At 38.3% G+C, this 24,317-nt stretch overlaps 1 protein-coding gene across 1 annotated transcript in view; it reads right to left on the reverse strand.

Annotated features, from left to right (window-relative positions):
* Positions 1 to 8,492: 8,492 nt before the first annotated feature.
* The window catches only part of LOC133979436 (uncharacterized), a 1,726,912-nt gene continuing 1,711,087 nt past the window's right edge, over positions 8,493 to 24,317 (reverse strand). Inside the window, exons 13-26 of the mRNA XM_062417946.1 lie at positions 19,593 to 19,769; positions 18,171 to 18,344; positions 17,638 to 17,811; positions 16,452 to 16,625; positions 14,904 to 15,077; positions 14,288 to 14,461; positions 13,833 to 13,870; positions 12,882 to 13,015; positions 12,512 to 12,558; positions 11,958 to 12,172; positions 11,041 to 11,312; positions 10,310 to 10,423; positions 10,063 to 10,204; positions 8,493 to 8,803 (exon numbers count right to left, since the gene is read on the reverse strand). Of these exons, the coding sequence (XP_062273930.1) occupies positions 8,493 to 8,803; positions 10,063 to 10,204; positions 10,310 to 10,423; positions 11,041 to 11,312; positions 11,958 to 12,172; positions 12,512 to 12,558; positions 12,882 to 13,015; positions 13,833 to 13,870; positions 14,288 to 14,461; positions 14,904 to 15,077; positions 16,452 to 16,625; positions 17,638 to 17,811; positions 18,171 to 18,344; positions 19,593 to 19,769 (2,320 nt within the window). The remainder of the gene's footprint in view (positions 8,804 to 10,062; positions 10,205 to 10,309; positions 10,424 to 11,040; positions 11,313 to 11,957; positions 12,173 to 12,511; positions 12,559 to 12,881; positions 13,016 to 13,832; positions 13,871 to 14,287; positions 14,462 to 14,903; positions 15,078 to 16,451; positions 16,626 to 17,637; positions 17,812 to 18,170; positions 18,345 to 19,592; positions 19,770 to 24,317) is intronic.

The following is a 24,317-nucleotide window of genomic DNA, read 5'->3' on the forward strand; positions in this document are numbered from 1 at the left end:
TATCCAGTATTTCTATGTAACTTTGAGTTTCCCAAAGTGAAGCAGTCCCACCAGCAGCAGCAGAAGAGCCACCATCACAATGGTGAACACGGTCCGTAAGACGAGGTAAGCATGGCAGGTGTGAGGTGACATGTTCAGAGTTTCTTTGTGATGTGCTGCAAAGAATATAAGTTAAAAAAAGAGGTTTCATTAATCTCCAGAGAGGAAGTTCACCTGCTACAGTTATAAAATAAATTAGGTTTCACACCAACAGCATTAAGTGTGACCCCTTGTTTCGGTTCGTTTGCGTTGGTCAGAAAGCAACAATCGCATTCAGGGCTGCACCAAAGTAACCGGTCGGAGACCATAAAAAGAGCTGGTCTTGATCATAGACATGTATAGAACGTCTCGATCTGCACCAACTGATGAAGTCTGGTGCGGTTCCGGTGGTGAGAAAGCAACCTGAAACAAATACGTAAAAACGACCTGGTTGTAATGAATTATGGGTATGGGGGGAACTGAATTGTGGATTAAATTATATATTTAATTTCATGGATTTTAAATTTCATTTAGGCTATATTTCTTCCTGAAGTGATGTGCAGGTATTTGTACTTTACTTGAGTATTTTTCTGCAGTATTTTTATTTTCCTCCCTACATTTGAACACAAATATCTGGACTTTCTACTCTTTACATTGTCAAAACAGGCTCGTTACTTGTTTCAACCTCAGTGACTTTATAAAAAGAAGACATGACGTGAAAATAAGTGATAGAAAACCCAATCTTTTTTCTTTTCAGTTGATGTGTGCGCCCCGTGCCGTCTTTGTTGACTGCTCATATTAAATTCCTCCGAAAAAGAAAGTCCAACAGTGAGCAGCCAGGGCAGGAATACGACAGCAGCAGTGAGACTCCTGATATATGAACACATGCTGAGCACTGTGCACAGTTTACACAGCTCCATTATAACAGCAATCTGTGACAGTGAGGAGAGATTAACGCGATTTAAAAAAAAAACATAAAAACAGGTAATGCTCGGCCCTTAATCACATCGCGATTAACGTGTTAACACTGACAGCACTAATATTTATGGGTCAATGACGTATAAGGATTTAGAACAACTCAATGTTAGAATAATAAAAACAAGCATATCTAATGCAGTAGTTCAAACATTCAGAATGTTGTGTACTTGAAGATCCATATTATAAATTGGAAATTAAGTGATTTTAGTGGGTTTAAGAGATTAATTGGCACTGGCCTTAAAAAAAGTCATGTGGTGCGACCATGATTCATCTTGAAATAAATTAATTTACTTAACACGCTTCACATCTTTTTTTACAAGTTTTCAGTAATATAAAGTGTTTGGAAACAAAGTATTTGCATTTTTTAAAAATCTTTGTAAATGATGATCTTTTATTTATATAAGACATTTCAAGATGAATCATGGTCGCACCAAAAATTTTTTTAAGGCCAGTGCCAATTAATCTTGAAAAACCCACTAAAATCACTTTCAAATTATAATATGAATTGTCAGGTACACAACATTCTGAATGTTTGAACTACTGCATTAGATATGCTTGTTTTTATTATTCTAAAATTGAGTTGTTCTAAATCCTTATACGTCATTGACCCTTATATCATACACTTCTATATATTCTGCCTGAAATGTGGCTTGCAGCAGATCTAGACTTTGTCCAGTGATTCTTTTGTCTGTGCAGGTTGTTAAAAAAAGTGGAAAACGAAGAAGATAAATACCAAAAGTGACCTATGAGGAGTAGTCATTACGTATTTTGGTTCGTTTAGAAATATGGGCATGTGACACTGAACCGTACCAGAGTCTGTACCGAACTATAGGTCTGAAAACACCTTTAGTCAAGACTAGTCAAGAGGTAAGAAACTGATAGAGAGGTATTAATGTAAGAAATACAGCAAAACAACAACAAGAAGTTAAATTACATAAAATAGTAGATGTTGTAACATCATTGTGGTTTCTCCATGTACTTGATTTTTTCTTTTCCTGGTTGAAAAAGTTCTTGATACTTCGATAGATATTCTATGAATTGTTTTATGCACTAAAATCAACACTGCCAATCTGTTGTATAAGGGTCAATGACGTATAAGGATTTGCAACAACTCAATTTTAGAATAATAAAAACCAGCATATCTAATGCAGTAGTTCAAACATTCAGAGTGTTGTGTACCTGAAAATTCATATTATACATTTGAAATTAAGTGATTTTAGTGGGTTTAAGAGATTAATTGGCCTTAAAAAAAGTCATGTGGTGCGACCATGATTCATCTTGAAATAAATTAATTTACTTAACACGCTTCACATCTTCTTTTTTTTTTTTTTTACAAGTTTTCAATAATATAAAGTGTTTGGAAACAAAGTATTTGAATTTTTTTTAAACATTTTTGTAAATGATGATCTTTTATTTATATAAAGATATTTCAAGATGAATCATGGTCGCACCAAATGACTTTTTTTTCAGGCCAGTGCCAATTAATCTTGAAAAAACCCCTAAAATCACTTAATTTCAAATTAATATAATATGGATCTTCAGGTACACAACATTCTGAATGTTTGAACTACTGCATTAGATATGCTTGTTTTTATTATTCTAAAATTGAATTGTTGAAAATCCTTATACGTCATTGACCCTTATACTTTTGTACATTACACATTACATTTATTATTATTATTTATTTACTATTGCTATTTTGCTACTTTACTATGTATAGTTTATTCTTTACATTTTGCTATTTTATTATGTATAGTTTTTTTTCTTATATTCTTATTCTTTATATCCTTATACTATATGTTGTTATTGTCACTGTATCGTCACTATGTGTCTGTTTAATGCTGCTGCTACACTGTCATTTCCCAGCTTGGGATCAATAAAGTATATCTATCTATCTATCTATCTATCTATCCATCCATCCATCCATCCATCCATCCATCCATCCATCCATCCATCCATCCATCCATCCATCCATCCATCCATCCATCCATCCATCCATCCATCCATCCATCTATCTATCTATCTATCTATCTATCTATCTATCTATCTATCTATCTATCTATCTATCTATCTATCTATCTATCTATCTATCTATCTATCTATAAAACTGTTGGGTCTCACCTCTGACAGCCAGCCAGCTCTCTGGTGATTCTCCAACTCCAGGCATTTTACATTTGTAAAATCCTTCATCACACATGGTAATGGTAATGTTCATCTTGCCTGTGAAATCCATCATAATGAAGCAGCCATGTTTATAGAAATCAGCTGGGAACATGGAGGTAGGGTCCCTTTTTCTACAATGCAGAGCAACAGCCTGTTGTTCGATCACAGGGAGAGCAGGAATGTCCAGGATCACTTTGCCAGCTGAAAAACAAAGACAAAAAACACATTTATAATGATTTCAAATCCTGCTGTCATATTTGTGCCTTCAAACTGTTTTCATGCCCAAAAGATTGAGCAACAAACCAAGATGAGAGGCATTTATGACTTCACGTATTGTTCATGATGTATAATTACGTTCCATCTGATTTGCACTGGTCGACAAAGTGCAAGAAGTTCAACAAGATATCTTAACTCAACGCCCATCTGCTAGATTTTTCTGGAACTTTCATTTTGAAGAATATCACATATACTGCTTGAGCTAGTAGATGATAAACACACCAGTGACAGTGATGTTAAGAGCGCTGCTTCTCTCTCCTCCTTCATTTTCACACCAGTACTCTCCGCTGTGTAATTCAAAGGCAGGTTCAATTTTCAAGGAAGTTGCTGATGTCTCCCATCGAGAAGCAATTGAGGGAATCTTTGTCATCACTCTCCATTCAGTTGGGCCGTGAAACTCCGTACACGTTAAGGAGATGGATTCATACTCAAAGAACTGCAGTCGGTTTGGATCGACTCGAGGAAAAACAGCATCTGTAGCAGAGAAAAAAAGAAATATAAATATAAAGAGATCTTTTCCCAAATACAGTATTAACTTTGAGAAAACTATTCAAACATGGAGTTTGGTGTAGAAGTGAAGCTGTTAACCTCGGTACGTGTCACATTTGAAACATTAACTTGGACATATTCATGTATAACATACTTGGATTGAATTTTATTTTTATTTATCCAGTTTGTTATGAAACTCAGCTTACCATCTTCCTGAGAACTGCTCTGAATTTGAGCGGTGAGCAGCAGCAGCACTGCAGAGACAAAGAGCTGTGTATCAGACATAAACGTCTTTATTTTGTGTAAAATTAATGTATCACCAAAGACACTGAGGCCTGTCATGACTGAACCTTTGAAAATAAAAGGGGGGATGAAAGAAGGAGTTTTTGGATATTACAACTCAACTGAAATACAGCACCGTCACAAATGACACATGATGCTATTTGACAAAGTATTAACAGTTATAATGGTGAATACTTATATACAATGCTATTACAAATGTCAATCTGTCTTTATTATGGAGCAATCCATTTATGGTTTTACATTAATAGGGCAGCTTCAAAAGCATGAAAAAAAGATCATATATGTTATCATATAATAACATATTTGATACATTGTGTAGTTCTGCATTATTATTATTGTTCAAAAGAGCAAGAAGCGAATCTGTCAAACACTAAAGTCATGTCTGATAAAGCACCTTGATCAGATTTCTTTCATTTTAAAGTGAACTTTATAAATGCTAATAAATGGTGTAGTACTCACACAGTCTAATGCAGAGCGCTGTGACCTCCATGATGTCTTGCTGCTGACCGTCTGAGCAGCCGACTGAACAGAAGCAACATAATGTAGGTCAAATAGGTGAAGGTGTAGATCTTCCTCTTCCTGTGCTGTTAGTTTCTAGCGTAGAGGCTGCAGAAGCAGACAGAGGTGTGCTGAAAGTTTTAACATCTAGCAAACCTGAGTGACAGAAAATGTAGTAAAATATTCATTCTATTTATTTTTATTTATCTTAATTATACTGTATATTTTAAAGCATCTCCATGGATTTTAAGCATTGAGTTTAATTTACTCACACTTAGCAATTATTATTATTCAGCCTATAAAAACTATTTAAAAACAAGTTTGGCTATCAGCAGTAATTGATGATTATCAAAGATAATTATTCAACATGAAAATCAATTAAATGATTAATAAGAATTAATAATAGCACCATCCTGGATAACAGGGGAATATAGCCAATTGGTCCAGTCTCGTTAAATATACTGAGCTATCAATATGGAACTCTGGTTATTATTAATTAACTTAATAACTATAACCAAATGACCACATCAATAACTAGTTAACATTGAAGGATTTTGGAGTTCTTGGCAGAACAAAGGTTGGCAAAGCTAATTCATGTGCAACATTAAACAGACAGCATGTACAGTATGTCTAAATTTACAACAATGACAAAGCAAAACACACAATCTGAAGTCTTAGCTAACATTAACTTAAAAGTAAAACACACAAGGAATCTAACTACATATGTTTCATTCACATTTGAGAAGCTGGAAGCATTTTCTCCTCAAGAAATTATTATTAAAATGGTTGATTTGATTAATCTATTGTTGCATCAATCACATCAACTTTACACACCTGCATGAATCAGGTGAAATCTGTATGTGGAGCTTCTCGTCATATGTTGAATGATGAAAATGTCAAAACATCGTTATCGTATTTAATAAATTGACTTTTTGGGAGCATCGGTTCAGTGTGTGTGCTTCATTTTCTCTTGACCACCAACAAGTGTCTCCTTAACTTAACTAAGTAGTAACTCTAACCCAAACCTGATCTTAACCTACACTAACCAAACCTTTATTATAGCTGCCTTGACTGGTTGGGGTTGAAGGAGAGAGAGAGAAAGAGAAGAGGGGGAAAGGATGAGTAAAGAGGAGGGAGAGGCACAGTGACACAATCAATCAAAAATGAAAATAATAAGTGCAGTCATGGGCTCAGGACATCTGCAGGGTCCAGTGCTCCTCTGAGAAGAGAGAGCACAGAGAACTCTGGGGACGAAGTTTAGTTTAGTGAATGCATTAATAATACATGAATGTAAATGAGACTCAACAGCGCCATCTACTGGTACAATCTGAAACTGGTTTACAAGTAGATGATGTTTTAAGGATTTTTTGGCTTCTCAATTACATGTGTTGAAAACCAGAAACAGAGAAAAGCATGAGATGTTTTATTTCAACTTTATTTGTTTAAATTATTCATCTTTTATAAAATATTTTTCTTTGTATTGCTGGTATGATTAATATTGTTTGTTCATATGCTGTATGTGGGTCAGTGAAAAATAAGGGTTGGCAAGATGAGCAATTGACAAATATCTTTAAAAATCATCTTAAAATGTAAGACTGAATGCTCCTGAAAATGTCAAATGGTGTAACCACAGTAGAATAAATAAAGATAAATATTACATATTTTATCACCTACAGTGTATTTAAGTGGACTTATACTAATAATGACTTCATTTAAAACATGTAAATGGTTCCTGATCTCCATGATTCCCCAGATGAAATGTAATATTTAGAACAATTGTATTCCATTACCTTTATTTAATATAAAAAGTTATAATGTAAGATCATGCCAAACTAGTTGTTATGGTTACACCACTTAGACATTTTTGCCATAATCCTCTAATATATTCTCTCAAAATGGATTAAAAGCAGAAATTTGATGCTGGGTCCACAAAAAAAGAATGTGTGCAAGTTATTCATACGTTTATTTTCACATTTTAACCCTTTAAATTTAAACATATTATTATCATTACACTAGAAGATGATATTCATTCTCGCTCACTCCTGGTACACTACACTACCGTAAAAACAGATACATCATCTATATCTTTACTAAAAAAAGAGAGCTGTACATAAATCAAAGATAAAGAAGAAACCATTCTTTTTGTAAAACAAGTGACAACACCTGCCGCCTTCTTCCCTCAGATGCTCAACAGAGAAGATGATTTTGTTTTTAGAGATTAGAAATATATCGATTTACTGTACAATATAAAAAATATACATCAAAAGAAAGTAGTAAACTTTACATAGAATATATCTTTGTCTTTCCTGTCCACCAGGGTGGAAAAATGATGCACTACACATAATTCTTACAAGAAAGATGCAGTGAAGCAGTCAGTATAACAAACACAAGGTTAAATTACAAAATAAAAACAGTTCATGTCTGTGGCTTAAAGCTCATCAATCACTTTCAGAGTTAAGAATAATGAAGGCACTTTGGGATGAGGGACTTCTTAAATACAGTACAGATACAGCTTTTCAGCCCTTTTGATTGCTAAAAGCATTTTCACAGTTTTAACTTAATATAAAATGTAATAATATCTTTGAGTTCATCGGCATCCTGGCAAGGTTGAAAGTCTGTTTCTATTTACACTCCTGTGGTGTTGAATGTCCTTCCTTTTCAGTGCCTTCTCACTGTCCAGGTATGCTCTGAGTTTCTGGACAATCTGAACAGGATAGTCATGGTTGACACACCAGCATAATTTACAGTAGTTCTTATAAAGAACAGCTTTATTTTGAGACCAAAATATTTCTGCTTGTGGCCTTTGTCAATAAAACCAGTGGAAGACTGATCTTTAGTGCAAAGAGGGCTCTCTAATGGCGCTTTTCCACTACACAGTTCTAGCACTACTCGGCTCGACTCGACTCGACTCGACTCGACACAGTTCAAGGACAGACCTTTTCCATTACAAAAACGTACCTACTCATACGTGGTCGTCATAGCACGGCTCTGTGAAACTGCCGTGACTTCGTTTTATACGCGACACAAAACACATAAACAATGGAGGACATGGAGGCGATGGTATACTTGCTGCTGTATGAGGCCTTCTGTCACACACAAAGCAAGAGAAGAGAAACGAATCGCTGGAATGCTGTTGCCGGTATTTAGAAATGCCGGGTTTGATTCTTGTGTGGGACGGCTCATGACTCTTCCAGAGACTCTCTGACCAATCAGTGGCCGGCAGTCTGTTGACTTCACAGTTAGTATCGGCTCGGCTGGCTTGGAACCTCACCAGAGCAGGTACTAAAAAAGTACCATGTACCAGGTACTATCCCCGATGGAAACGCAAAAAAAAACGAGTCGAGGCAAGCCGAGTCGAGTCATGCTGGAACTGTGTGGTGGAAAAGCGCCATAAATGCGTACAACCTTGGGCAGAACTGTGTGTCTTGACCTGCTACCATCTCAGCATTTTCATGTATCCAACAGCAGAAGTCCTGAGCGTTGGGATAGCATACAGAATGTGAAACAAAGTGCCATCTGCAGCCAGTGGTCCCTTAGCTTCACCCTGTCGAGCTCAGCATCCATCACATTCTAAAGATTATTTACAACAAATGAGTCTGAAGGCATTTTTATGGGTTACTAAGGATTGCGGGCCTTTCTCCTCCCATTTTATACATTTATGTCCTTTCAGTACTATTGTGAGACCTGTAACGTAACAACAACACTTTAAGGAGAACATTTAAGTCGTTGTTGCCTTGGAAACCCATATTCTGTCTCTAATTCCTGCTTCAGCTCAGTTTCAGGGTTTTGGACAAGTGTGGATCCAACTTGCGCAAGTCAGAAATCAGACATGAGCTGGCTTTTATTCCTTTGTTTCTCACCATGTCAATCACAGCTCGAGCCTTGTCAGCCTTGGAATTTGTTTTGGCTGACTCCATTTCTTCTTGTGTGATAATCCTTCGTTGCAAAAGCTCATCTAGCAGCCCATTTAGAGTAGGATCAGACACTCCTTTAACAAATTTTGTCCGAACTGAGAGCAATCTCTCCCTCGAAGAGAGACTCTGAGTCCTTGCAAGATTTCTTCTTCTTACAGCAGAATCTGAAGCACAAGAGGAAGAGTTTAGCTCAATAACTTGTAGTCATGTTTCAATGCCAACCTCTTACTGCTTTCAGAAAAGACAAAGGGCCTGATTTACTAAAGGTTTGTTTGCATCTGTAAAAACGTGTGCAAACTTTTCGTCACTCGCAAAAAATATGCAAGCTGATCTACTAACGCAGCGTACTGAGGTTTTCGTCTCTCAACTGTGCAAGATAATACACGCTGTTCATTTAGTACATTTGACACAATGAATATGTAATATGAGGCGTTTTAACCCCAGTGTGCAAAATACAGGAGGAGAAAATGCAAATATGTTATTTAGCAAACGTATTGTGATTTACCTAACCTGAAGGTAATGTTGCTGACAGTAACTGCGTCTATAAATATTAAGTTTGAAGGGCAGGTATTAACCTGCTGTTACTATGGAGACGAGGAGACGGAGGCGCAATGGGGGGGGAGTGGAATATTTTTTTGGTTTTACTAAAAGCATCGACTTTGTCACAAATAATCTCCCATATATCGTTTTTTCTGGTAATATTTGTTTTTGTTATAACTCAATATATTAGTTAACCTCTTCCACTAGAACCTGATCACATTTCATTTTGCGCTTTCAGCTTTCTGCTCGTCCAAACTCTCCATTAAGACACAAAACCCTCATTTAAATACTGCTGTCTGCACCTGTTGCACCTGTTTTCATTTACGTAGTTATTCTTAGTAGATCACCTGCAAAACGCATGCAAACGAAACGCGCAATCTATTGCACTGTGCATGCAATTTAGTTCCTTTATTTGGGATCTTAGCAAATCAGGACCATAAAGCACAATTTGCTCACATTTGAACACTTGACTGTTTGTGTTTATTTGCCACAAACTGTCACTGTACCAACTGCATTACCCAGGGAGACATCGACATCGAAAATGGCCAGTTGTTACTCTCTTGTTCCACATAGTATTTTTATCTTCCACTTTATCCACTTGTAAGTACCAGCACCAGTAAGCACTGATTCATACAATGTAATTAGACCAAGTTGGGGATTGTATTATAAAATGACCAGAATTGTTTATAAGTTAAAGTTTTTACAAACATTTCTTATAAATTTAAAAACACTGACCAATAAAATCCCTCAAACCTGGGTAAGACAAAAGTGGACAAAACAATGATCTGAAGCAGAAGGAGAATAACGGTACCATGGATCCATCAATAAGTACTCTATTCTACTATTAGGTGGAGAGTTATTGCATGGAGGATGAAGCATTTACCAGTCAGATCCACTTCATGCTCCCAGACCCCTGTACTGGCTTGGTCCTGGATCTTCAAAGTCACTTCGTCTCTGTTCATAGGCAGGCGGATCTCAAATGTTGGATAGTAATTGGGTCCAAACTCCAGGTCAAAATCTGCTTTCTGGAAAAAAGGAAGTATCTAAAGTGAACAAAAGGTAATGACAGCAGTCTCATGGATTGTGCTAAAGACTTTTATCAGGTGTTACAATCTGTTTGAAATACTCACTTTTGGCTGTATTTTAAAGGCCTCAGGACAGAGAACGTTGTAACTTTGATCCTTGATGAATATACATTTGGGAGGGGCCTTGATGTAGTCAGCCTTTCTTTGTTGTGCACTCACCTGAAAGACACCAGAACATTTTTACTAGAAGGTTATCCTCAGTAGAACCCAACTTTATCTGAGCATCAGTGCATTTGTAGGCCTATAGGCAACAACTGGATATGTTCTCTTGTCTGTCGTGTGACAGTTGTATTATGTTGTTCATGCTGGTTTATGCTGCTCTCTTGGCCAGACCACTCTTAAAAGGGATATTTTAATCTCAATGAGACGTTTACCTGGATCAATAAAGAATAAGAACAAGAAGAAGAACCAGCCAAATGCCAGATAGTTAGAAACAGTGTCTTGAGGGCTGGGTGGCATGGATATATTTCGTTCTCCAGTGCCAGGTGCACTTGCTGGGAGAAATAACATTTCATTTGGTGAGTATTACTGCACCGAAAACACACTTGGTCTTAATATCAAAGATGCAATGTGTTGCTGTCATCAAGGTTTTCTTGCATTTATCACCATACAAAGATGTGTGATGACTGTCTGTCTGTGTAAACTTATATAACCTGTATAACAATGTAAACATTTGCAATTCAATTTCGAATCTATATTAATTTCCTACTAGCAGCTTTAAGAATTATCAGACAAGTTTGAACTGAAAGTGAAGATGGAATATAACAAAGTTTTACCTCTTGCAGAGGGATGTTCCTCGGCAGGAGAAACACATCAAGATACTGTCTCTTTGTTTTGGGGTTTGGTGCTCGGAGGAAAAGCAGAACTTGGCCACTGACTGGCATTGGGATGTTCAGAAGCCTCTTAATACGATTCCAGACCAGGCCAAAGACGGAGAAGTGAGAGACATTCACAACCACATGAGTGTCTGTAATTTCCAGCGACTCCAGGATGCTCATTCCATCATCAGTGATGTGGACAACAGACAGCACACCTTCAGAGAGTGGAGCTGTAAAAACACAGATTTATTTTACTAACAACGGTTAGGTAAGGTAAGGCATTGTGACTGCTTTTGGTCAGGTGGGTCTTCTGTGAGGGGTTAGGGTTATGGAGGAAGGATGGGGGTTTAGAGGGGATAAATTCTGTCCAAAGAGGCAGGAACAGGGAAAGGGGCTGTAAATTTGGTTCAGGGGCATGAAGTGTTAAAGAGAGTAGATGGAGAGAGTAGAAGAAGCCTGTAGCATTGTAGGCAGGAAGACTTAGCACTTAGCTTCTCTTTCTTGACATCCAACCCAGGCAGGGATACTTTCCTCCCAAACACGCTCCAGGGATCAGCACATTGTTTTCCTTTAAGAAGTTAGGTGGACTGTCCAGAGACTGGATTAAGTTTTTGGGTTTTTTTTTTTTTGTAATCTCCATTTCACTCTCACTCCTCTCTGCTTTCGTCCATTGCCTTTGTTATTTTTTCCCTTCCCCTGTTTCACAGGTGTGTCTCATTAATTTCCTTTTCTACCCTTGTTCCCCTTTTTTTCCTTCTAGGAGTTAAAGGGCTATACTGCTTTTTTCTCCTGTTCCCCTTTCTGCCACAATGTTTAGCTCCACTGCTGGTAAGACTCAAAGAACAGATTAATCAGTGTGTTTGTAACCAGCTTACCATCCATGGTTTCACAATGTGGCAGGTGCAGTTGATTCACAGTACCATCAGGACTCTGGATGTTGAACAGCGGCCCTGCAGCCATCTTGACAGCTGGTTGTAGGAGGCTCTCATCCCACTGGACAGTCCTGTACAGCAGCTCTGCCTCCTGATCCATACCAAACATCAGTCCAGTCAAAGTACAGTGGAACACACCTGGACCAGGACACTTGAACCTGTAGGACACAAAGGAGCTGATCACACAATATAGTATAAACACAAGTTAGACTAGAGAATGAATTTGCTGAAGTAAATGTGCTGTGACAGCTGCAGTGCTTAAAAAGCTGGAGGCCAAACTGAACTGCTGGGCAAGATGTGAGAAAAGCAGCAGCTGAGAGAGTTTGAAAAGTGTTGATAGTGAAGAGTAATCACTGAAAGCAGTTGACACGACAGTTGAGTCTGAGCGCTAAAATGAGTTAAACAGAATGGAACTATCTGAAAGTAGATCATGTCGTCACTGAGTAGAGTTGATGCGGGTGAAGGTTGAAATATTTTGCATCTTATCTTTCGCTTACCTGTATGAAATGTTTGCAGACTCAGTCAGCAGTTCAGGTGTGAAGTCCTAAAATGTAAAAAGTGACATTTGTTACAGAAACTGACAACAACACTCCCACAGTTATACAGCTGCATCAGTTTACTCCACCTCCACACTTTACTCTTTATTTCATCGCTTGATTATCACTAGTCCACATAACTAAATGATCAGATACTCTTTAACTTTACAGGACTAAGTTGAACAGCAGCTACTGAAGAAGTAGACATTATTTACAAGTAGTTTCTGATGGAGGAGGTCGGAGGAGAGGTTGAGAGGTGAGAAATCTGAGTGTGATTAATAACGATTAATAAACATGTTACCATGTAAAATGGACATTGCATTGACTCTACCTGCCAGTAACTTTTCCCAGTCAGATTCTCACTGCATGTGAGCTGCTGCTGCAACCGCTCTGGATCACCAGGATACAGCTGCTGCTCTTCGTTGTCTTCAAACACCTCCAGGGTTGTGTTGGATGTGGATGGACCTGGTTGGAGATTAAAACCATCGGATGTGGAGAAGAAGACAACGGATGTTAAACTCACTTCTGGACATCCTTGTAGCCCAGTGAGCTAATACACATACAGAAAGCTGCAACACAAAGTCCCAGTTTAAGACTAGAAAGAGGCTTTCTCCACATGTTTCTTGTACTTTTTCTATTGTAAATTGAAAGGAAAAAAATAAGTCAAAATAGCAAAGAAATACTGTAACTAGTTCCAGGACGAGTACAGTCATTTCTCAGTCGAGACCAAGTTCAAACAAGAGATTTACTCCAAAACTAAAATTAAATTGGATCACATAGTATCCATTAAGTATGTTTTGGGTGACATCTTCAAATGTCTTGTTTTATCTGACCATCTGAAAAGTGAAGCCAATGCAGACGTGACTTAAACCTGCACCCTCTCTAATGGCCATTTGGGGGCAACTCCACTGGCTCCAAAAAGAAGTCCAATTGTAGGAAAGTCTAAGTGAAAATTATCCTATTTCTCACTTGATTTATTACCTCAGTAAACTGTTCCTAATGGGTTTCTGGTCTCAATCTCTGGTTTCAAGTCTCTTTCAAGTTCTTCAATACAGCATGATGTTCATTTTGTAAATCATAGTCTCATTTTGACTAACATAAAGGAGTGTATGCCTTATGGTGTGGCTACGTTGTGATTGACAAGTGATAAGTGGGTGAATCAAAGTGGAATAAAAATTGCAAGGCAGAGCTTGTCAGAAACAGGCTTCACAGGGATTTGCAGACACACTCTCAACTAGATGTCACAATTGCCCTTTGAACTTGTCACAGTGCCAACACTCACATTCTTCATCTCTGTCAGGTGTCTGTCTTTCCTCAACCCTGTAGGAATAAATACAAACACAGCAGTCATCTGGACTGTCTTATGAAGAGGATTCAAATCATCAAACTCTATGTCTTCATAAAGAATAACTGATGATTCCACGAAACTACCAAGCACCTATTCACATGATGTGAGGAGTTATCTGGACTTGTGGTTTATCTCAAAGCACTAACATAGCTCAGCAATATGAATATTAACACCCTAAGCTTTGACCAAATATACATCCAGGCAACTGCTGTTTGAGGGAGACTCAGCAGGAGAAATAATCCCCTCTTAATAAATACACATGAACATTAAGTCTTAGTTAAATCAGCTTTGATAAAACCTTCAGCCACAAGGAGGATTTTGGGATGGTAATCAAGAGTTATCAATGCCACGTTATAATAGCACTGGACTGATTTCAGCTCACTACTGACCTCACAGTCTCAAGTCTGCAATCTGGACTCTCCAGAAAATCCCATAGCACTTTCACTCCTGAATCCTGTAGCTTGTTGTTACTCAGATCCAGCTCTCTCAGATGGGAGGGGTTGGACTTCAGAGTTGAGACCAGAGAAGCACAGTTGACCTCTGACAAACTGCAGGAACTCAGTCTGAATAAAAAATAAATGACATAGATCAAAATCCCTATATATATGCTGTAGAAGGAATATTTTTGAGGTTAAGCGTGGGTGTGTCTCCTAAACCATCAATTTCAGTAAGTAAACATTTTTCATAAACCTAAAAAAGATTCCGTCTCCTGCAGGTAAACTTTATTCATTTAAAACAGATATTAGTTGAGAGGACACTTTTGACTACAAATATGACTCTTTACTACATATTGTAAACACTAATTGACTTAAACAACTAACAGTGGACATTTTCTGCAGTTTCTTAAGAATCAGTCATAGTTTTTGTACAATAAGACTAAAAATTACAACATGGAAAACATGCAAATTAAATTTAGGGATGTAAGTTATGTATGCACATTAATTAGGTTCTCAACACACGATCACACACGATCACACAAGATCAACACACAATCAGCGAACTGACCCCAGAATCCCCAGTCCAAAGTCTGGACTCTGTAGAAGATCACACAGCAGCTTCACTCCTGAATCCTGCAAGTTGTTGTCACTCAGATCCAGCTCTCTCAGATGGGAGGGGTTGGACTTCAGAGCTGAGACCAGAGAAGCACAGCCCATCTCTGACAAACGGCAGAAACTCAATCTGAAAAAAAATACATTCTATCACTTTACAAGACAAAGTTTTTGTCTGAAATCATTCAATGTTCCATAATCAGTTCAGAGCTGAATGATCCTAAGCACGATGCAAGTCACTGTCAAATCCAAAAGATCTTTATTCTTTATTTATTCTTTATTCTTCAATAAAGATGTGGTGACTTCACCTCTTAAACTCTGCAACTCCACCAGTGATTCCATCTATATAAACTCAAATTATGCAGCCAAACACAAGTAAAAGACACTGACATTTATTTCAGAGTCCATTCAGCATCCAAATGTTTACAAAGATAATGAATAAAGTGGGTAGCTCCAGGTCCGAAATGTGAAGCCAATGTACACGTGACTTATACTTGCATTCTCTGAAATGGTCAGCAGGAGGCTGCCACACTAGCTCCAAAAAGAAGTCAAATTTTATGAAATTCTATAAGAAAATCACCTTACTTCTCACTTGATTTACTACCCTAGTAAAAAGTTTCCTAATGAATTTATGGCCTCAAAAGCTAGTTTACAATCTTCTTTAATACATCATGATGTACATTTTTAAAATCATGGTCCCACTTAAATAAAGTAAAATAGCTGATAAAGCAGGGTGGGCTTTAGGGCTAAATTGTGACTGACAAGTCACTACCATGGTGACAATGTTGGTTAGGTATTGGTGTAACCAATACCAATAGATTCACAGAGTACAGGTGTTTTCAGTTCAAAATTATTTGTAACATTTGGGTTGCCTAAACAAAATTCAGTATTTGGTTGTTCTAAAAGACCCTCTATGCAGTTGGATGTACAGTTTTTCCAGTAGATTTAATTAATCAATTCATTATTTTAAGATTGGTGTACAGGTCCACCCTCTCATCCAAATATGGTCACTTCTGGCTCCAAAAATCCAAGATGGCGATGGCCAAAATACAAAATTCTAGGCTTCAAAACTAAGCCTTCAGGAACAGAGCCAAGCTTTAAAGCCAATTTGACATGATGGCTAAAACGCGGAATTACAACAACAATAGACAATATTAGGCCGAAAAATCCTTTTTATTTCAGTCAGTATAAACATTGTATAGCTTCAGAAAAGTGCTACAATGAAAAAATACTGGATATTGTGCTTGTTACTGTTAGACTGAGTGTTGTTTTTCTATTTGAAGAATGAATTGAATGTAAAAACAAATAGTTAAATGGATTCAAAGCGAATTATATGAAGGTTTTAGATGTGCAGCTCACCATTGCTCTAACACTATTAATGGTCTACACCACCAAAGAAGGAAATACACTTTACCATTAAAATACTCAGTGTAGAGATATATCTGCAGTTTAGTGTCACCACAGTTTCTCATCATAATAATCTCCGCACAAAAGTAAAACATACCTCAGAGTCTCCAGTCTACAGTGTGGACACTCGAGGAAAACACACAGAAGTTTCACTCCCGAATCCTGTAGGTTGTTGTCACTCAGCTGCAGCTCTCTCAGATGGGAGGGGTTGGACTTCAGAGCTGAGGCCAGACAAGCACAACTGATCTCTGACAGCCAGCAGCGACTCAATCTGAATAAAATTTAAAAAATGTAGATAAAAAAAACAATTTCTAATCCAATCATATTTGTTCAGGTTTAAGTTCAACATTACTATGTCCTCATCAGTGAGTTTTTCTCTAAAATGAACAGAGTGATTCTGTCATTGTATTATTGTCGATCACCATGTTAGCTCTCTACACACATCATCTAAATGTCACCACAACATTCAGACACCTATTCATGTCAAGACTTATAACAACATACCATGTTCATACTTAAACACCTGCATTGTTCTCTGTGTGACGATGTGTGTGTGTGTGTGTGTGTGTGTGTGTGCTCTGCAGTGTTGAGCAGTAACACATTACTTTGTAATGTATAACAGTAATATTACTTTTTTCAGTAACAGTAGAGTAAGGGATTACAACTTCAAATTCAGTAATTATATTACAGTCACTAACCCCAGTAACACTTATGTGTTACACTGAAATCTGTGACCGCTGAGGCTGTGTTTCTTTTTTCTTTTCTTTTTTTACACACACATTCTGTAAAGACCCATCTCTATAGCATCTCTGACTGGCTGACCCTGATACTTACCCTAACCATCCCGCTCTTTATGCCTAAACCTAACCAACTTAACCAATGACGACAATGAGTACTAGTCAATCAAAGGCAGATTAGGAATGGTCTTCATGGAATGCCCATTGTCGATAACACAGATGCAGAGAATGTGCAAAAGCAACCTCTGTGGCCACATATTTCAGCAGTCATATTGGGAGGGTTGATACCAATGTAGTCTCTGGTCTCTGTGTTCAGCTGACAGGCTGCTCCGTAGGAGGACAAATGTAGTCTCATTCACATGTCTGTGTTCTTAGCAGGTGTGCTAATATTAGCCACAGGTTCACCTGCCTTCAAGAGTCACCTGACCCTGGTTTAGTTCAGAGTTCAGATGTTTGACTCATGCAGCTGTACATTATGAATGTACATAAATTGGGTTCAGTTGTTAAATAAGATCAACATTGGTAACAGACAGTCAGTGAACTGACCTGAGAGTCTTTAGTTTACAGTCTGGACTCTGCAGAGGACAACACAGCAGCTTCACCCCTGAATCCTGCAGGATGTTGTCACTCAGATCCAGCTCTCTCAGATGGGAGGGGTTGGACTTCAGAGCTGAGGCCAGAGAAGCACAGCTGTTCTCTGACAAACTGCAGTGCCACAATCTGAATAAAGAATAAACCAAGTCAATTTAGAAAACAATGTTCCTGCTTGAAATCATTCAGTGTTTCATAATCAGTTCAAACCTGAGGAAGGTTTAGAATGTATAAGTTTAGAAAATATAAATGCTAAAGTCTAAGTTTAAGAGTCTGAGTTCAAGAGCTTCAGAGTGAATAATCAATTGTGAGACTTTTCTTGTTATATGAATATTTTAAATATGCAGCTCAACAATGCTCTGACCCAGTCAATGGAATAAACCACTGCAAAAAGAAAATACACTTTACCATTGAGTTACTCAGTGTGGATCAGTTTAGTGTTACCGCTGTTGTATTAATCTCAGCACAACCTCAGCAAGTTTACTAACCGCAGCATCTTCAATCTACAGTCTGGACTCTCCAGAAAGTCATGCAACAGCTCCACTCCTGAATCCTGTAGGTCGTTGCGACTCAGATCCAGCTTTCTCAGATGGGAGGGGTTGGACTTCAGAGCAAGTGCCAGATAAGCACAGCTGATCTCTGACAAACCGCAACGACTTAATCTGAATAAAGAATAAATCATGGAGATTAAAAAACATTTCTAATACAATCAGATATGTTCGGTAGTTTACATGTGTAGTTCAACAGTACTACATCCTCAGTGTGTTTACATTTACTGTAGTGACATGGTTACTATAAACCCTTGAGTACATGCAGTAGGTCAGTTATGAGATTTCTCCATTAAACCCGACCATATTCTACAAGCATGGCTCATTGATTTGAACTGTATCACTGAGAGAAAATGCTGCTTTCTGGCAGGTCTGTGGTTTTGGTGTGATTTTGTCGGAGCAGACAAACAGCACAGTGAAAGGAGGACTGACAGAGCAGAACTTTTCCTTACAACACAAACTGAACTGAACAAATATCCAAATATAATTTTTATTAATTTCCTCACACTATCAGGATAGTAAAATAAGGATCCCATGACTGTGTTTACACATCTCTTCTCATGTGACATCTTTCTAGCCAATCATGCTTGCTATGATGATGAACATGACTCTTTCTAAAAAAAACTAGCTGTGGGAGACCTAATACTACTCTTTTGTCATCAGAATAAACAGCTGGTTGGAATCAAATGTGACAGTGTTTTTCATTAATGACAATACATGAGAGAATAAACTTTCTACTACAAACACATGTAAAAAGCTGCTTAGAAACACGGTGACATGTATTCAAGACAGAGAGATCAGAGTTCTCCAGGGGAAATCTACCTGTGGAAAACAGGTCCCACTAACCCGTGACCAGGATTACAGAAACCAGGTTTCTTGTTTACATGGCATTTAAGAAATCATCTGACTGGAGAATGTTGACTGTACCCCGGTGACTGAAGTGCGATTTTGTCATTGTGTTATTACGGATCAGCATGTCAGCTTTTTGCAGATATCATCCATTCAAAATTTAAAGCTCTTCTTACTTACAAACACATTGTACATATTTTTGGTGTAAATTTCATTTCTTATTTAAAAAAGGTATTATTCAGGATTACTTAATTTGTGTGAATTTTGTGACTGTTTGACTGTTATGCACCACAACACCAAGACAAATTGCTTGTATGTGTAATAAGCCTGATTCTGTGTGTGTGTGTGTGTGTGTGTGTGTGTGTGTGTGTGTGTGTTCTTAAGAATTAGCCATCTTTTATAACTACAGACTAAACTTAGTGCAATAAAGAATAAATATGGAACAAAGTAATAATTAGATTAAATTGTTAAACATTAAGATCAACAAAAGTAACACACAGTTAGTGAACTGACCCCAGAGTCTTCAGTCTACAGTCTGAAATCTCCAAATAATCACATAACAGCTTCACTCCTGAATCCTGCAGCTCAAAGTTGTAGCTCAGATCCAGATCTCTCAGATGGGAGGGGTTGGACTTCAGAGCTGAGGCCAGAGAAGCACAGCTGATCTTTGACAAACTGCAGAAACTCAGTCTGAAAGAAGAATATATCATGTAATTTTAGAGTAGAAAGTTCCTGCTTGAAATAATTTGTTTCATTATCTGTTCAGAGCTGAAGAAGTTATAGAATATAGAAGTTTAGAAAATGGAAACTCCAAACACATTGAACCCAACCGGATGTAAGTTAAAATGCCAAACTGTAAAAAAAGAGCTCTCATTAATATAGATTGACATATCAACATATCAAAAACGATGTACTAACTTCACTCCTTAAATAATACATTTTTGAAATTTCAAAGTTTTGAATTAAATATATATATTTAAAAATTCCCAAAACAATTAATTGACCTCAGAGCCTTCAGTTTACAGTTTGAACTCTCCAGTCCCGCAGACAGTAGCTTCACCCCTGAATCCTGCAGTTTGTTATAGTTCAGGTCCAGCTCTCTCAAATGAGAGGGGATGAATTTCACAGCTGAGGCCAGAACTTCACAGTGAGTCGCTGAGAGTCCACAGCCAGAAAGTCTGTAATAACACATATATTACAACATAAGTTATCATGAAAGAGGGCAGTTCAATATTAACATAATGTATCTTATCACAAACCCCTATCAGTATAACTATCCCACCCCAAATACAGCCTTCAGACACTGATGACTGAACCCTACTTAAAAATTACAACTACCTACCTATATGGGTGGCCTTTCTAAGTCTAATTTGGTATTTTACAACTGGGCTTGTCATGCATACAACTTCTGGTTGTGGCTACATACATATCTTAAGAGAGAGACTTGTATTGACTCCTATCCTTGCTCTCTAAATTCCCTGTGGAGTCTGGTCACTTGTGATTAATTCAAAAGTAAAGTGCAATCAATATGTTGCTGTGATAAAACCTCAACCACAACCTCTGAAGTCCTTAATTTTGCTTCATCGCGTTTACATGATGTCTCCAACACCCCAAAAAAGATAAATAGAAGAAAAAACTTTATAAATATAAAGAATACATGTGGTTATTAACTTGACAGCTATAACCATAATCAATTAAAAAATACCATTATTTCCACTCACAGCCCTTCAAACAGTTCAAGAACATCTTAGACTAAATATAACTGACAAATAATTTTTGCAATAAACAAGCAAATAACTTTTTAAGCATACTATGAATTTAACATTTATAACGTTTATATTTGAAGAATGAAAGTATTATTCTGCACTGATTTATATTATTTATATATATTAATCACATCTGGACTTACTGAGCCTTTCTGCAGTTCCTCACAGCTGGGATCAGTCTCCGTCGTCCCTCCATTGATGTGTTGTACTTCTCCAGGTCCAACTCATCCAGAACCTCTGACATCTGCAGCATGTAGGCCAGAGCTGAGCAGTGGATATCAGAGAGTTCCTTCTCTGATCTGTTCTTTAACTTCAGGAACTCTTGGATCTCCTGATGTACTGAGCGGTCGTTCATCTCCATCAGACAGTGGAAGATGTTGATGCTTCTGTCAGGAGAGATACGCTTACTGTTCATCTCCTTCAGGTTGTTGATGACTCTCTGGATGGTTTCTGGACTGTTGTCTGTCTGACCCAGCAGGCCTCCTAAGAGACTCTGGTTGGACTCCAGAGTGAGACCATGAAGGAAGCGGACAAACAGGTCCAGGTGGCCATTTTCACTTCTGAGAGATTTCTTCATGGCTCCCTTCAGGAAGTCATCCAGAGATGGGAAATGGTAATCATCTCTGTCATCATCATTGCCACCATGATCATCCTCATCATTGTCATCATTATCAATCTCATGATCATGATCATGATCATCCTCATCATCTTCATAATCACGCTCGTCATCAGAATCAGACTCAGTATCATACTTAAAATCATCCTCATAAAGATCAATACAATCATCATCCTCATCATGATCATCCAAATCATCTTCATCATCTTCATTATCACGCTCGTCATCAGAATCAGTATCATACTTAAAATCATCCTCATAGAGATCAACGCAATCATCATCCTCATCATCTTCATCATGATCATCTTCATCATCTTCATTATCACGCTCGTCATCAGAATCAGACTCAGTATCATACTTAAAATCATCCTCATAGAGATCAACGCAATCATCATCCTCATCATCTTCATCATGATCATCTTCATCATCTTCATTATCACGCTCGTCATCAGAATCAGACTCAGTATCATACTTAAAATCATCCTCATAGAGATCAACGCAATCATCATCCTCATCATCTTCATCATGATCATCCTCATCATCTTCATCATGATCATCCTCGTCATCTTCATAATCACCCTCGTCATCAGAATCAGACTCATCAAGATCAACGCAATCATCATCCTTATCTTCATCATCCTTTTTATCCTTATCTTCATCATCCTTATCTTCATCATCCTTTTTATCCTTTTCTTCAACATCCTTATCTTCATCATCCTTATCATTATTATCCTCTTTATCTTCATCATCTTTATCATCCTTATCTTCATCATCCTTTTTATCCTTTTCTTCATCATCCTTATCTTCATCATCCTTTTTACCCTCATCTTCATCATCCTTATCTTCATCATCCTTTTTATCCTTTTCTTCAACATCCTTATTTTCATCATCATCTTTATCTTCATCATCTTTATCATCATTATCATGATCATTGTGATCATCATCATGATCATCATCATTATCATGATCATTGTGATCATGATCATGATCATAATCATCATCATCATCATCATCATAATCATCATCTTCCACATCTCCCAGGAAGTCCTCCACTACCTTTGTGTTCCTGTTGGTGTAACAGTGGTACATGTAGACTGCGGCCAGAAACTCCTGAACGCTCAGATGAACAAAGCTGTAGACTGTTTTCTGGAAGATCACACTCTCTCTTTTGAAGATCTCTGTGCAAAATCCTGATAACACTGAGGCCTCTGTGACATCAAGACCACACTGCTCCAGGTCTTCTTGGTAGAACAGGATGTTTCCTTTCTCCAGTTGTTCAAACGCCAGCCTCCCCAGCTTCAGAAGAAGTTCACTGTCAGCCTCCATCAGCTCCTGTGGACTTGTCTCATGTCCCTCATCATACTTGTTCTTCTTCCTCTTTGTCTGAACCAGCAGGAAGTGTGAGTACATGTCAGTCAGGGTCTTGGGCAGTTCTCCTCTCTGGTCTGTAGTCAACATGTGGTCCAGAACTGTAGCAGTGATCCAGCAGAAGACTGGGATGTGACACATGATGTGGAGGCTCCTGGATGCTTTGATGTGTGAGATGATTGTGCTGGACTGCTCTTCATCACTGAATCTCCTCCTGAAGTACTCCTCCTTCTGGTCATCAGTGAAGCCTCGTACTTCTGTTACCCTGTCCACACATGAAGGAGGGATCTGATTGGCTGCTGCAGGTCGGGAAGTTATCCATACGAGAGCTGAGGGAAGCAGATTCCCCTCAATGAGGTTTGTCAACAGCACGCTGACTGATGACTTCTGTGTGACATCAGACACGACCTCACTGTTGTTGAAATCCAGAGAAAGTCTGCTTTCATCCAGGCCGTCAAAGATGAACAAAACTTTACAGACAGCGAGCATCTCTGCTGTGAGCTTCTGTAATGATGAATGGAAAACATGGATCAGCATGAGCAGACTGTATTTCTTATCTTTGATCAAGTTCAGCACCCTGAACGAAAGCAGAATCAGCAGACTGATATCTTGGTTTTCGGAGCGCTGTGCCCAGTCCAGAGTGAACTTCAGCACTGAGAAGGTTTTTCCAACACCAGCAACGCCGTTCATCAGAACCACTCTGATGTGTTTCTGTTGCTCAGGTAAGACTTTAAAGATGTCCTGACACTTGATTGGAGTGTCATGGAGCATCTCCATCTTGGAAGCTGTTTCAAGCTGCCTGACCTCATGTTGGGTATTAACCTCTTCACTCTGTCCCTCTGTGATGTAGACCTCAGTGTAAATCCTGTTGAGGGGGATTTCACTTCCTGCTTCATCAGTTCCTTGAGTCACACATTCACATGTGCTGTTCAGACTGACCTGATGTTCATCTAAAACCTCCTGCAGACCACTTTCTGCTGAAAGAGAAGAACAAAGGTGTAATTAAATGTTAATGTTCAGCAGGATAGAGGAGGTAGATTCCTATCCTGTTTTCAGAGATGATGACATCAGCAGACAGATCTTCAGTCTTACTTTGTACAGTGCTGGTCTGACTGTCTGTCTGCAGTCCAAGTCCTGTTCTGGATCTTTTTCCACACTGGGGACAGGAGGAGTCTCCTGATGAAGCAGACTGGTCCCAGTATGAAGTGATGCACTGTCTGCAGAACCAGTGTCCACAGCTGGTAGAGACTGGATCCTTCAGGACGTCCTGACACAAAGAACAGCAGGACAGCTGCTCCTCCACAGAAACATCCCTCCTCTTCCTCTCTCTGTGGACATGAACACATTCTTTATGACACATGACATTAGTGGAGGCCAACTGACAGCTCACAAGCTGCATTCAGCTCTTTCCCTACCATCCCGTTTCCACGCCCAACCCATCACATATGGATGTTTGGTCAGGACCCCTTTAACATCAGCGTTTAATGC

The sequence above is a fragment of the Scomber scombrus genome, chromosome 4 (genome assembly GCF_963691925.1).
Source record: "Scomber scombrus chromosome 4, fScoSco1.1, whole genome shotgun sequence".
NCBI classification, from domain to species: Eukaryota; Metazoa; Chordata; class Actinopteri; order Scombriformes; family Scombridae; genus Scomber; species Scomber scombrus.